The sequence below is a fragment of the Lepidochelys kempii genome, chromosome 9 (assembly GCF_965140265.1).
Source record: "Lepidochelys kempii isolate rLepKem1 chromosome 9, rLepKem1.hap2, whole genome shotgun sequence".
Lineage (NCBI taxonomy): Eukaryota > Metazoa > Chordata > Testudines > Cheloniidae > Lepidochelys > Lepidochelys kempii.
In genome coordinates, this window is record NC_133264.1 from 85,233,427 (window position 1) to 85,249,190 (window position 15,764).

Here is a 15,764-nt window from a genome sequence, read left to right on the forward strand (position 1 = left end):
GACCATACAGAGCTAGGTACACTTAATGACAAGTGAAGAATCCAGTAAATCTGGGCTTTATAGGTGATATTTCAGATATGCTAGAGTCTGGAAAATGGTTTCACCACCAAACTATTGCACATAAATATTCCCTATGTCTAGATTTTAGAGCTGGCATATTAAGGGGATTTTAACAAAAGCAATATCTTTCCTTTTCCGCTGCTGCTTTTTATTCTGTTTTCCACCTTGTTCGTGTATATTTAACTTTCTGTATTTGTAATGCTTGCACTATTAGTAATACAACTAAATATATTCACAGACATAATATTTTCCCCAAAACCCTAGTCACTGCTCAAATGACATTGAACTGAATTCAGTTATTCTTCTGACTCTCAGGATGAAACCAGACATGTCTACAATGTACACAAAGGAAAATGTCTGTGAGCATGTTTGGCCTATTGGTTAAAAAAAGTTGCTTTCGATCGTGTGGGTTTTCTGACATGGTTTAACCTGTGCTCCTTTGCTTGGCTGGTATAGGTGACTGCTGCTGCGGTGAGAAGGTTGGTAAAGGAGTCTTAGACACAGAGGGAGGTGAGAGCTAGGCCTTAGTGGTTGCAAGAATAGCAATGGGAAGAGTCCCCATTCTTCAAATCATTGCACAGACACCCAGAATGGCATGTTACAAAGCACCGGTGTTGCATTTGGTTGTTGTAATGGGCTGATTTATAATGGCCAACACTGGCATCCCATTGGAACTTTCTACATATGCCTTTTCCTGACTCATGTCATGTGCTAAATGCTAAAAGCTCTGCTAACCTATAGTATGTATATATAGGTTGCTTATTAAAACATCTCTTACAAGGGCTGCTAAATCCAGATTGCATCATCAGATAACTAGAGGGAATATGCTTCATGCACTGACATTCACAGTCTCATGAATACTGGGTATCAAATAGGATGCATCATAAGTCAACACATTATGTGAGTGTTACATCAAAGCCTCGCTAACAATGAATGGCTTTTTTTGTAGAAGAGCATCTATAATCAGAGAACGTGAATGAGTGTGAATAAGTCATTAGCCAGCTCAATTTACACCTGCACAGATATTTGTGAGAAAACTGTGAGAAAACCATCTCTCTAATACTTGGAAATCATTGCATTTCTTAAAAAACACTTTTGATGTATTAAGCTTCATCTAACATTAAAGAAATCTGCTTGGTCAGAAGAAATAATTGCTGTTTACACTGCACTTATTGGAAGGTTTTATGATGAAGACCAGAGAACATTTTAAAGAAAGACATTGACCTACTGAAATTATCTTGCCAAAGGCAACATCAAGGAATTTTGCCTAAGACCGCACAAAATGCAGTTACAGTAGATCAGATTAAAATTCTCATTTAAAAAATAAATGCTGTATTAGGACCTGTTCATGCAAACCTTCTTGCATGTGCTGAATTCCTACTCAAGTGAGTAGTCACACTGATTTTCCTTGAGTTGCCTTCAACTGATATCTGTGACCAGTGGATAGAGTGTTAGAACAATACTTCTGCACAGTTAGCGAGCACTATTATGAAATTGCTCAGAAGTGCTATTGGATTACCCATTTTATGCCATTGTTGCAATTCCCAGCAGCCTCTCGCTATGTTTTCACAATTGACTTGTTCCCCTGGCCTTCGGAGGCCATTGTCTGTATTGTAAGAACATAGGACATTAAGTAGCTGGTGGGCACTAAGCCTTGGTTACTTCATTGTGCTACAAGGCCCCAGGAATATGTGAAAACCATTTCTTTAGCGTATTACCATTGCCCTTCAATTGCTCCACAAATACAATTCCCATTGTGCTTCCACTCTAGTGCTGGCTAGTTACATAAAGTATTGAATAGTGTCATTTTCTGGACATTCACTTAAGCAGGCTCTTAAAAAAATATGTTTGAATATAAAAATGTTAATTAAACTGCCCTCTCTAAGCTGGTTGATGGATTGGACATCCCCTTTTTGAAAAATGGCATTCTACACAATGCTGTGATTGTGGAGGGATTATCGGAGATGGATTTTAAAACATTCAGTGTCAGGCTCAGGAATGCAGAATGCCAGGATCTGAGCAAAGAAATCACATCTTTAAATGTTGCTACCCTCTGAACAGTTAAAGTAATCTCCTATAAATGTACCTATAGGTAGGCAGCAAACTGAACGTTAACATTCTGAAAGCTAAGAACTTGTTTCTCACATCTCTCTACCTCTGAACATAAATTAGACTGGTGAATGTTTTATTGTATTTATCTATTTTAATGCTCCTTGCTTTAAGTCTAAAATGCAGGATTTAAAGCTGAGCTGTGGTACCATCTAGAAAGAGCAGTGGTTGGTTTTAAGACAGAATCAGTATGCAAGTGTTGTTGCAAAGTTTTGTATGTGTGTTATTCAGGGGGTTAGTCACTTAGAAATTCATTCTGTTATCAACTAATGCCCCTCATCAAGGTAAAAGTAATGAACTTGAACACTGACCTTTGGTCTTCCAGTATAAAAGCAGAACATCTCCTGTTGTTTCTTCTAGTACTTGCACAGCAGTGTCAAAACACAAGTACATTAGAGCCCTAGGGGGTTTTCTTCCCCACCTCCACACACCCCTTCCCCTTTCCCCCTCCTCCCCCCCACCCCGGCTCCTGCACCTTCAGCTTCATATCTCATTAGCTGAGGTTAAGGCTGCCAGCAGCCCTGATTAACTAGAATTTGTGATTTGGGTCATTTCTCTCCTCTCCCCCGCTAGCCCCATCTTGTGATCACATGAGTCAGAATCACAAAATCATTGAATTTGGAGTTGGGGGTAGAATCTAGAGGTGGGGAGTGGAAAAGGGTTACCCAGTCTGGAACTCTCATGAGATAAGCTGCTCTCACAAGACCTTTGCGAGTTTTACTGGAATCTCTTGAGAACAGCCCACAAGGTTTTGATGCCATTGATTGAATCCTAACCCTAGCTCTGATTCAGCCCCAAACTAAATGGAATCCATACACCACCTTCTTAGCCCATCAATAAAAAAGACCTCTTATGTCATTTGATCTTTCATTTGGCCATTGCCTCATCCCCCATGGGTTCCCTATTCCTGCTGTTGATTAAAATCAGAAGAAGTGAGCCATATTGATTATCTCTGGTATAACTCTATTGTCTTCATTGGATTGACACCAGGAATGATTTTATCTCAGTGTCTTTTATTGCTAAAACTCAGAAGCCATCTGAGAATTGCCATTATTTGAAAGTGTCATTTACAAAATGAAGTCTTAAGCTCACACTATCCCACTGTCAGTAAAAGATCTAGACTTACTTTTCCTGGTCCACTCATTACGTCTGACAGCAGCAGAAATGCAGCCGAGATTGGAGTGCCTTGCCTGGTGATGCAGCCCATGTGTTGGGCTGGAATATCAGGTTGGGAGTGGGAATTGGGTGGCAAGCTCTTGCAGAATTAGTTCTAAAAAACAAGAAGCAGCTAATCCACAATTGCTGATTGGTTAATCACTGAACCTGCAGAAAAAATTGCACCAGATTTTAATGGCCCAGTATTAGTAATCAGTGGAGTAACTAGCTATTTAACTTTTTGTATAGAAAGACTCCAAAAGGGGAGGGGCAGGAATAAAGTCCCCCTTCCTCCCCCTCAAAAATATGGTCTTAACCTAACTCTAAGGATCAGTCCTGATGTGACATTAATTCAGATAAAATATATATTTTTAATCCTTTAGGATTTTGTTTTTAGGAGGTTAATTTATTCTAGGAGTTTTTAGGCCAAGCCTGCTCTAATAGTGTAGGCCCTAACCCTGCAGTCCTTTTACTTAACCAAATGCCTATTGAAGAAAGTGGGATCTATTTCTTAATATAAAGGGACCGCAGGATTGGACTCCCTAGTTAGTAATGTCAGCAGTCATGTGTTTTCAGCACTACTGTATCCATGGTGTGTCAAATTGCCAGAGTCTGACAAAGGTGAACATTGCAGACGTAAGAGATTTATCAAATAAATTTGATAGTCTGATGGCTCTGATAATGCCACTCAGACCTCATCCCACTGATAAGTTAGATACTTTCGTTTCTCATAGAAGGAACACAATGAGCTGTACAACCACTGATTCCTATTTGCTGCTCGTACACTAACAACTAAGCCGTGTGGTTACTTTTCAGACTGATAGACTATAGAAGAATCGGTAGGAGAAAAAGCAGAATTAAAAACAAATACACTCGTGCACACACAAAACTCTAGTGTAAACCTGTGGAAGGACCCAGCAGAAAGCACAAACATGGGGACAGTCAAGAAGGGCCAAGATTTTTAAAAATGAGTGCCTAAATTTTGCTTCCTACATTGATTTTTGTCATTGAATAAATTACTTGAGTTTTCAAAAGTTCTGGGCACCCACTAGCTCCCCCAGTGTAAGCTGACTCAGTACTTAGACTGTACACTCCTTGAGGCTGGGACTGTCTTTTCAATCTGTTTTTACAGTGCTAAGCACAGTGCAGCCCTGATCCTTGACTGGGGCTCTTGAGTGTTACCATAATACAAATAATAAATAGCAGTTCTTATGTTCTTGTTTTCAGTTCTCATCACCATTTTACAGGTGGGGACACAAACCCGGTCACACAGTGAGTCACAGTCAGGGCTGGGATTAGAAAATAAATTGAACTCGCAGTCTTGTGCTCTAGCCACTAGCCCACACTTCCTCTCTTTAGTTTAACGTCAGTAAACTTAGAACATCAACAACGTTAGCCATAACCGTCCCACAAGGCATTAGATTTTGTTACCCTGTGGCAGATATGAATGTGCATTACATGTAGTGATTTGCAGTGCATAGGTTCACTCATCATTGCACATAATTTAGTCTGGACATTCAATGTTCTCATCATAACCAGCTAACTACAAGGGAGCCAGGTGCAGTTTCAGCGTATTTCTTTTTCTAGGGATCACCTTGCCCTGTGTAGTTCCTGGAGGGTTTGGTGCCCCTGGGCCTCCAGGCATACCAGGACGTCCAGGTATGGAGATTGACTTTTAAATACTCTATGTAATACACTGGCTTATTGTTTGTGATGAGTCTCCCTCCAGTGAGGAGATATCCTGCTGCTTAATCACAGTTAAATAATAGTTACTCCTGTAGCTCAGGTGGGTGGGGCTTGTGTTTGCTTCCTGGAAGTGCTGGGTTTGATTCCTACTGACAGTTGTGCTGTCTATATATATATGTGTGCAGCTCCTATTCAGAATTGTGGAAGTCATTGTTAATGAGGGGTGTAGAGAACTTTTGCCCTTCCATGCAGCTCCTCCAGACAAAACACTTGTCCCTCTGTGTTTATTCAGTTGATGAGATGAACACAGTCTTGGGGTGGCATTGACTAGTTTAAATTAGTACGGTAGTTGGGCATTTTGTGGTTAGCTTTGCATGAAATATCTAATCCCACCTCACAAGAATATGCTTGTGTCTCCCATCCTGAATTGAATTTTTTTAATCCTCAGGTCCCAAGGGCAGACCGGGGTTTCCAGGCATTCCAGGTCAACCTGGATTACGTGGATCAAAAGGACAACCAGGTATTCCAGGATCAATGGCATTGCCAGGAGCACCGGGTAAGAAAGGAGTTAGTTATGGAACTTTAGATTGTCTGTTTAATGTACCATATTTTATCAGTGGGGCTCTCAAACTCTTTACCCGTCCTCTTCTATTCATGAGCACCCAGACCGCTCCCCATCCTAGTGATAATCGTTGTTATTTTAGAGCCATTGCTACATGGGAAAATAATATTGGAGAAGTATTGAATGTGTTTTTAGCTGCCTTTCATATTTTATGAGGAGAGATTAATAAGACTGGGGCTTTTCAGTTTGGAAAAGAGATGACGCGGGGGGAGATATGATGGAGGTCTATAAAATCATGACTGGCGTGGAGAAAGTAAATAAGGAAGTGTTCTTTACTCCTTCTCATAACACAAAAACTAGGGTCACCAAATGAAATTAATAGGCAGCAGGTTTAAAACAAACAAAAGGAAGTGTTTCTTCACACAATGCACAGTCAACCTGTGGAACTCTTTGCCAGAGGATGTTGTGAAGGCCAAGACTATAACAGGGTTCAAAAAAGAACTAGATAAATTCATGGAGGATAGGTACATCAATGGCTATTAGCCAGGATGGGCAGGGATGGTGTCCCTAGCCTCTGTTTGCCAGAAGCTGGGAATGGGTGATGGGGTGGATCACTTGTTGATTACCTGTTCTGTTCATTCCCTCTGAAGTACCTGGCATTGGCCACTGTCGGAAGACATGATACTGGGCTAGATGGACCTTTGGTCTGACCAAGTATTGCTGTTCTTATGTTCTTAATGTGATGTAGCAGCTACGACTAAGGAGGAGAGCCAGCAACCATGTGACCATTGAGCCCAAGTGTTCTATGGGATACAGTTTGGAAACCACTGATTTTTAGTGTAAAATGGGTGTGGCATCTGCATGGCTACCCCAGTCACTTGGTGGTGTGGCTATGGGTGTGATAATCAGCATATAACATTTGAAACTCTTTTTACGTTCTGTGATTTTTGTGATGTTTGTAGTCAAACATACAGAGTAATACGCCATGCAGAACAGCAGAAAAAGGAGGGAGGATTTTTAAAGTGTGTTTTCCTTCTGTCTGTTTGTCCCTGAGGACACCTGGCCTAAATGAAGAAATCATTGCAGAGGCATTGCTGACCTTAATTCCCTCTAAGTTGCGCGGCCGCACACTGCGTATTAAACCCCATGCAGGGGCTCAGGGCTGCAATGGGGAGAGATGCCTCTTCCCCAGCATGGACCTGCCGTGCTAGGGAGAGATGCCTCTCCCCACCGGCCCCAGCATGGACCTGCCGTGCTAGGGAGAGGTGCCTCTCCCCGCCGGCCCCAGCATGGACCTGCCGTGCTAGGGAGAGGTGCCTCTCCCCGCCGGCCCCAGCATGGACCTGCCGTGCTAGGGAGAGGTGCTTCTCCCCGCCGGCCCCAGCATGGACCTGCCGTGCTAGGGAGAGGTGCCTCTCCCCGCCGGCCCCAGCACGGATTTGCCGTGGCCGGGGGAGAGGCACCTTTCCTCCCCCCAGCCCAGGTGCTGCTGCAGGGAGAGAGATCTGGGGGAAGTCCTCTTTCCCCTCCATAACCCCAAACCACTCATCCTTGGCCCCACCCCAGAGCCCGCACCACCCCTTGCACTCCAATCCTCTGCCCCATCCTTGAGTCTCCCTCCCACATTCTGAACCCCTCGATTCCACCCCCAGCACATGAATTTTGTTATGTGCACCAATACCATGATATTGGTGCACATAACAAAATTAATTCCATACATGGGTGGGAAAAATTAGAGTGAACACTGTTGCTGACATGAAAATGCTCAGTTGTTTTGTCCTTGCAGCAGTTTAGCAACACTCTTGATGGTGTCCTTTCAGCACTTCCGCACACCATGCTTTCCAACCTTTGTTGTACCAGTGTGTTCTAGGACTCCTGAATCATCTACCCCATCGTGCCAAATGCTCTCCTTGGGAACGCTAGGGCTTTTGGGTGATAGCCACACATGAGGCACTAGGATAGAGTGTAGGATAGAGTGAGATGGACTTGGTGAACAAGTGCAGCTGCAACATTTGTGACTTGCCCTTACTAGTGAGACACAGTTTACAGACTCTGATGGTTGTAGTCAGACTGAAAGTAATGCCTTTGTTGTAGGCAATACATCCATCTGGTAAAACCAGTACTTGTAAAGCAGTAGAGATCGCTAGTGTGTGTGCATTTATAACTTCAAAATGCTCTAAAATCTTCATTTCGTTTAAGATGAAAAGAACTTGTTTAGAAAACCAAAGGTCTTCCATTTAGTTTCCCTTCTTTTTGTCCTTTTCCACCCCTTTATTAAACATTCAAAACCAAAAAATATTTCTGTTTTCAAAACTAATTTTTTCTGTATGAAACAAAAAAGTGCATTTGTTAGACATTTTAATTCATATGGATATTGTTTCCCTCCTGCTGTGTATTTTCTGCTGTGTATTATTGGCTGGATTTTTCTTTAAGGCTTTCCTGGGCCTCGTGGAGATCAGGGACCACAAGGGCTTCCAGGACTTGATGGAACAGATGGTTTCCCTGGAAAGATGGGAACTCCTGGCTTGTCAGGGGCAAAAGGAGCTCCTGGTGAAGTGTTTGGTGCTGAAAGAGGAGCCCTGGGTGAGCGTGGCAGACTTGGATTCCCAGGAGATAAAGGACTTGTTGGAGAACCTGGATTTCCTGGACAGAAGGGTGAGCACCCTTGCTGCTGGTTTTCTGGAATCTGGAGCTGTTTATCTTTCAGAAAAAATGTTACTTTCTAGTATCTTTTTGAGGCCAGTTCATCAGTTCCTCTGAGCTGTTTGTAGTTCCATATTTACTAAGTTTCCCTGAGCATCTAGTGTAATTCTGAGATGATTTATAGAAGTTTTAAAAGCAGGTAACTTTATTCTCACCTGTGAAGTAACATCCCACCTCTCACTCTCAGGTGTTGATGGAAGGCCTGGCTTACCGGGTTTTAAAGGTGAACGGGGTAATCCAGGGCTCCCAGGTATTGATGGATTGCGAGGACCTCCTGGTCCTGGAGGTCCGTTTGGCATTAAAGGAGAACCAGGTCCCAGGGGAGCAGTTGGCTTCTCAGGATCACCAGGTATGTAGTGTCTCCAATGAGGCTGAGTGGCTTAACCAAACACCAGGATGTTAAATAAGATTTAGAATAGATTTGCTGTTTGCTAGGAGTTAACCTGAGGTTGCTACCCAGTGGGGCTGGATGTGTGTATCTGATCACAGAATTTGGGCCTCGGGCTCCTCGCAGCCAGAAATGATGTTATTGTGCTATAAGCCATCAGAGGAGAAGATAGAATGAAGTATCTTAAAAATACCAGTTTTTAAATTACTTTATTATTGCATATTTGCTGGATGAATGATGAATCTCAATGTTCATGCTTTAATTTCAAATACATAACAAATTGTTAGAAAAGTGACCCTTGTCAGAGGGCAAAATCCTATTAACTGGATGGGCTGAAAATTGCTGGGCTTCTTGGCACAACTATACGTATCTTCTTCATCCCCTGAGACAGTGGAAGACCATCTTGATTCCCCCTCCCTTCATGGGCCCAAGGGACTCTGAGTAGAATAGTGGCTTTTGAGTTGCGCTACACAGGGTCTTTCCTGGTAGCACAATATGCAACATTATGACAATCAAGCAAAGGAGAGACCAGATGTTTAGTAGAACATAATGGTCTGTGAGAACATCTGTCTCTTACACAGTGGTTTGCAGAACGACAAAGCTGGAGAACTATTTGAGGAGAGAAATAAACTAAAGTTATACCCCAAATAAAAAAAAGTAACAGGACCAAAAAAATGCCACAATGGCAAACAGAGTAAAAGAAGGTGATTAGAGGCAAAAAAATCCTTTAAAAATTAAAAGTCAAATTCTACTAAGGAAAATAGAAAAGAGTATAAACTCTGGTAAGTCAAAGGTAAAAGTATAATTAGACAGTCCAGAGAAGACTTGGAAGAGCAAATAGCAAAAGACACAAAAACTAACAGGAAATGTTTTTTAAGTATATCAGAAGCAGGAAGCCTGCCAAACAATCAGGAGACAATCAAGGTGCTAAAGGAGCATGTAAGAAAGAGAAGGCTGTTGCAGAGAAGCTATATGAATTCTTTTGCATAGGTCTTCACTGCAGAGGATGTGGGGGAAATCCTCACACCTGAGCCATTCTTTTTAGTTGAAAGATCTGAAGAACTGTATCAGAGTGAGGCATCAGTAGAGGTGGTTTTGGAAAAATTGATCAGTTTAACTGTAATAGGTCACCAGGATCAGATGGTATTTACCCAAGAGTTCTGAAGGAACTCAAATATGAAATTGCAGAACTACTAACTGTGGTACGTAACCTATCGTGTAAATTAGACTCTGTACCAGATGACTAGAGGATAGCTAATGAAATGCCTGTTTTTAAAAAAGTCTCCGTAGGTGACCCAGGCAATTACAGGCCATTAAGCCTAACTTCAGTACCAGACAAATTGATTAAAACTATAGTAAAGAACAGAATTACCAAACACACAGATGAACACAATATGTTGAGGAAGAGTGAACACGACTTTTGTAAAGGGAAATCATGCCTTACCAATGTATTAGAATTTTTTGAGGGTGTCAGAGAGCATGAGAACAAGGGGGATCCAGTGGATATAGTATTCTTGATCTTCCCCAAAACCTTTGGCAGGGTCCCTCACCAAAGGCTCTTAAGAAAAGTAAGCAGTCATGGGATAAGAGGGAAGTTCCTTTCACGTATCAGTAACTGGTTAAAAGATAGGAAACAAAGGCTAGGGATAAATTTATCAGTTTTCACAGTGAAAAGTGGTAAGTAGCGGGATCCCTAAGGATCTGTGCTGGGACCTGTGCTGTATAATATATGCATAAATGATCTGGAAAAGGGGTAAACAGTAAGGTGTCAAAATTTGTAGATGATACAAAATTGATCAAGATAGTTAAGTGCAAATCTGACTACGAAGAGGTACAAAGGGTGACTGGGCATCAAAATGGCACATGAAATTCAGTGTTGTTAAGTGCAAAGTAATGGATAATGGAAAATATAATCCCAGCTATACATACAAAATGGCAGGTTTCAGAGTAGCAGCCGTGTTAGTCTGTATCTGCAAAAAGAACAGGAGTACAAAATGGTGGGATCTAAATTAGCTGCTACCACTCAAGTCATAGTGGAGAGTTCTCTGAAAATAACTGCTGTGTGTTCAGTGTCAGTCAAAAAAACTAACAGAATGTTAGGAACCATTAGGAAAGATGATAAAACAGAAAATATAATAATGCCACTATATAAATCCATGGTATCCCCACACCTGGAATCCTGTGTGCAGTTTAGGTTGCCCCATCTCAAAAATAGTATATTAGAATTGGAAAAAGTGCAGAGGGCAACAAAAAGGATTAGGGGCATGGAACAGCTTCCAAATGAGTAGAGATTAAAAAGACTGGAACTGTTAATTTTAGAAAAGAGACTACCAAAGGCAGGTTATGATAGAGATCTATGAAAGCGTGCCTGGTGTGGAGAAAGTGAATATTTACCCTTTCACATAACACAAGAACTAGGGGTCACGCAAAGAAATAGGCAGCAGGTTTAAAACAAAAGGACGTACTTCTTCACACAACACACAGTCAGCCTCTGTAACTCATTGCCAGGGGAAGATGTGAAGGCCAAAAGTATAACTGGCTTTAAAAAAGAATTAGATCTGTTCATGGAGGATAGGTCTGAAGCATCTGACAACTGGCCATTGTCAGAAGACAGGATACTGGGCTAGATGGACCCTTGGTCTGACCTAGTATGCCCATTCTTGTGTTCTTAAACACTAATCTCAGAGTTGCCTCTGAGATTAGCATTATAAAGTGGACACCAAAAAGTATTGTTTTTTAAGTTGGGGGAGGCTTTTTCTTCTGTATAGTTTTATATTCTTGGTAGTTTGCATGACGACTCCCCTGCCTTTAATTAATTTTTTAAACCCACTAATTGGTGGATGATAAACTTTAAGTGACTAAGGTTTTGCTGCAGTATTCTTTCTGAGTCATTAATTTCTTTAGTGCCCTTGTGCTTTCTGTTCACGTATTTCTGTTTTTCCTTCACCATTTTTCTATTCCGTTTACCATCAACTCTCCATTTTTGATGTCACACTGTTTGGTTATGTGTTCTTCACACAGGCTGTCAAGGTGAGAAAATCCACTGTAGCATAAAAGGTCATGAACTAACTACCTAGCTTTTAAAATGCTACAAGAATTGCTTTGACTATAGGTTGCACCCCTTATTTTAACCGTACCAGAGAGCAAAGAATCATTGCACCGAGTATGCTCAGATGGTAACAAAGAACAAAGGCCATGGGGAAAAGTCTTTAATATTCTTAGACTTCAAGCACACGTTGTCTTTCTCTTCTTTAATTAAGCAGATATTGCATTTTATGTTTAAAAAAACAGGTTGTAGCTTTAAATGCTAAAATCCAGGGTTCTGCAAAGCTCACCCATCTGATATTTCCGCTTTATGTGACGTTTCTCAGAAGCTACCTGATTTTTTTTCTTTTTAACGCTGTAGCTGAGCATTCCCTTTTTCAATGGTTTAGGCCTTTACCTTGTTTGTTTTTTTCTGAAATAAATGTTTTCCAAGGTGCAGCCAGAAACATTCTGACATATGCAGAGACTGAATTGTGCACAAATGTTTCAACAACGTTAATCCTGGAGATGCTTTTATCGTAACACATTCAGCAGCCTATTCCTTTAACTACTAACTGATCTAACTTTTAAGAAGTAGCACCTTAATAGCAGAATGAACAGGCCACTCTTCAGTTGACCCCTTTGGTTGACCCAGGTGATGTGGAAGTTAGCATTATTGATGCTCCTTATTCCATGTTCTGGTTTTCTGCCTTGAAGTTAAAAGGTGAGACCTGCTGCTGCTCTGCACTTTAATGGCTGACAAAGTGGGGGAGGAGAATAATTCAAAAAGTCTCCCTGTTACTGGTTTTGAAGTGACGTAGGCAGGTCTCTGATTGCTGGATGACTAATGTTTTTGCCTATCTAAACACTCTGCCTGCTAGAAGGCTGCATGTGCCATCATTTTGAGGTCCAGCTCTCATATTAAAAGCAATGCTACATTTAAAGAACGTGCAGAACAGTTCACCAAACTGTCCAGAAGCTTATATGACAAAAGCTATTGAGTTTGCTTGTATTGATTCAGGACTTCCTGGAGTCAAAGGACCAACTGGTGATGCAGGTCCACCAGGCCCTGCTGGTATGAAAGGCTTCCCAGGTCTAGAAGGTTTTCCAGGATCACCTGGGGACAGAGGATTCCCAGGGTCACCTGGGCCTTTGGGTAAAGATGGACGTCCAGGTTTCTTTGGAGCAAAAGGTAAGTGTATAAATTAGGAAATGGTCATATGGGGCTGGATTCAGATGCACAGCTAAAGTAACACGAATGATGATTTTAGACCCGACTTGTTGGGAGAGATGGAAAGTTACAGGGAACCTGTGTTCAGATGCATTCATTTCACTGCTAGATTGCTGATGTGACTGCAGATTGGGTTAGTAATTAAAAGCTGCATTGGACCCTGCCAAAGGATATATCGGTTCAGTTCCTAGGGTCCACCACACAGAAACCACTATCCAAGTTGGGGTCATTGTTAGCAAAGGGCATCTATAATAGCATTTAATATTCACATTGAAGAAGTTAACCCTTCTGAAGTGATTTTTTACTTAATGTGTAAAGTATACTGAGGTAAGTTGATACAACAGAAATATCAGAAATAGATAATGGAGAAATGATTTCAGGAATACCAATGTGTTGCATGTTGTATCACCATTTGTCTTCAAAGATAAAAATTATTTAAGGTGCCAGTCACCCAGTACTTTTTTTTAATCTGATCACAGCCTAATGGGAGAGTGGCACGTTCTTGACTGTCTCTGTCATTCTCTCTGGGGAGACAGGTGACCCCTTGGTGGGGAAGACAGAGCTACATTGGGGATGGATGTGGTGAGATTTTCCCTCACTCAGTAGGAAGCAGTGTCTTAGGTGAGCAGTCAGACATTGTAATTCCACATGGGAGCCCCAGATCTGGCCAAGAGATGATCCTGAGTCCATATGGATAGAATCAGAAAAGTCAGTGTGGGATTGTGAGTGGGGGAAATTATAGGTGGTGAGAGAATGAAGAGTTTGGGAAACGTCGTACGGAAGAGAAAACGAAGCACAAACTGGCAGGGAAGTAAAACTTAAAACAGCCATTTAGAGTCGACACTGCTATAGGTTCTTCTTCGAGTGATTGCTCATGTCTATTCCACAATAGGTGTGCGTGCTCGCCACGTTCACTGGTGTCGGAAGTTTTTCCCCTAGCAGTACCCGTAGGGGGGGAGCGCCCCCTGCAGCCCCTGGAGTGGTGCCTGCCTGGCACGGTATAAGGGGAGCTGCACTCTCCCCCACCCTCAGTTCCTTCTTGCCACCAGTGAAGGTGCGACGGAACTACTCTGTTCCAGCTTTGCCGTAGCTCGATCCCCAGTTCTGTTCGTTTGTTCAGTGTTAGTACCTGTAGTTAGTTAGCTGGTTAGTCAGTCAACGAGCCCGGGCCGGGGCATGCCCTGCGCCCTGGGGTTTAAGTCGTGTGGCTCTTGTAGGTGTTCTATGCCGAGAAATGACCTGCACGCAGACTGTTTGCGCTGTTTGGGAGAAACCCATGTCAGCGAAAGGTGCAAGATTTGCAAGTCGTTTAAGCCTCGGACCAAAAGAGAAAGGGACATTAGGCTCCAGGCCATCCTGATGGCATTGGCGCTGACCCCGACTCCGGCACGCTGCTCCAAACTGGTATCCGGCACCACGGCATCGGTATGTGGCAACCCTCCAGTTTCATCAACCATTCGGCACCGCTCCCCATTCATGGGGCATGCCAAGAGGGCCAGGAAGACTCCTTCTTCTCAGCGGCACCGAGGAAAATCTGGGACAGAGGCTAGACCCATGTCCAGCAGTTCTCGCTCCCCACCGGGCCCCAGGCCTCTGACTCATGTTGAGTGGAGTAGCCTGGCCCCTTCGGAACAGGCCTCTTCGGGTGTCTGGATGCCTTCCACACCTGAAGCCCTCCAGGCGGCCTGGGATGTTATGTCCATGCCGGTGCCAGGAGCGCCGCCAATGTCCGCCTCACACTCCAGAGGCAAGCCACCGCTGGGATCTCCGCAGTCACCTCCGGCTCGGTCTTGGTCAAGGAAACGTTCCTGACGCCATTCACCACCCAGCGACTGCTCGGCGCAGAGTCCGGTGGATCGCCCTCGACGCCGACCAGACTGTCTGGCTGGGTTCCGGCTGGCCAGGACTCTAGGCACCGCTCGTCCTCAAGGAGCGATTATTGATGGGACCACGGCAGGCGCCGCCAACAGTCCTCGTCTCGGAGGGGATATCGCAGCTGGTCACGGCATGGTCGTCGACGCCGTTCCCACTCAGACTCCCGCTCCAAGTCTCCGCCAAGACATTGCAGCCCTGGGTGTCAATCGCCAGCATCTCGCGTCTCGCCATCGCGGGTCCGCCCATCGAGGCCATTCGTGGAGCAGCTGCTACCCTCGGTACTGGTTCTCCACGTCGAGATCGCGGTCCCGTGGCTGATGTCGATCCCGGCTCCGCCGTTCCTCCTGGGCCAGAGGCAACAGCAGACCGTACGCCAGCCCGGCCTCCATTCGTAGCCGTGCTTCGATGGGCCAGGCCAGCCAAGCCGAACAGCCGGCCCTGCTGGTGCCACAGCAGGTGCAGTGGCACCGAGCGTCATGGCTGGCCCAATGGTACCAGTGGGCACCGTGGCCTCCAGTGCAGGCCCCGGTGGGGGCTCGCTCAGTGGCCGGAGCTTTGGAAGCACCATCGGCCTCCCTCTCCGGACCCCCTTGGAAGGAGTCGGTGGGACGCGCATCCTCGGCACCATTCCTGGAGTCCAACCAGGTGGTGGACCCTCTGGTGCCGGCCGATACCCAGAGCACCGCACCGGCCTCCTCGCCCTACCTGGAGGAGGCAGTAGTGGCTCCGCCCCACAGGAGGACTTCAGGGCCCATCAAGAACTCTTAAAGAGGGTGGCAGCATGTCTCCACCTCCAGGGCCCTCAGACTCCCTGTTTAACATGCTTTCCTTGTTGACACCGGGTAGGGTGGCCTTGCCTCTCCGTGAAGGGGTGGCTAAAATTTCAAATGCCCTGTGACAGACACCAGCTCCTTTGGCCCCTATCTCGAAGAAGGCAGAACGCAAGTACTTTGTACCCACCAAAGGGCATG

At 44.1% G+C, this 15,764-nt stretch overlaps 1 protein-coding gene across 3 annotated transcripts in view; it reads left to right on the forward strand.

The window, feature by feature from the left end:
- Window positions 1-15,764, forward strand: part of COL4A6 (collagen type IV alpha 6 chain) — a 192,053-nt gene that overhangs the window by 153,912 nt on the left and 22,377 nt on the right. For 2 of the 3 annotated variants that reach the window (XM_073361233.1, XM_073361232.1), the window contains exons 25-30: window positions 517-570; window positions 4,912-4,983; window positions 5,459-5,566; window positions 8,006-8,227; window positions 8,463-8,624; window positions 12,709-12,879. In XM_073361233.1, coding sequence (XP_073217334.1) covers window positions 517-570; window positions 4,912-4,983; window positions 5,459-5,566; window positions 8,006-8,227; window positions 8,463-8,624; window positions 12,709-12,879 — 789 coding nt within the window. The remainder of the gene's footprint in view (window positions 1-516; window positions 571-4,911; window positions 4,984-5,458; window positions 5,567-8,005; window positions 8,228-8,462; window positions 8,625-12,708; window positions 12,880-15,764) is intronic. The other variant, XM_073361234.1, reaches the window with a different exon arrangement.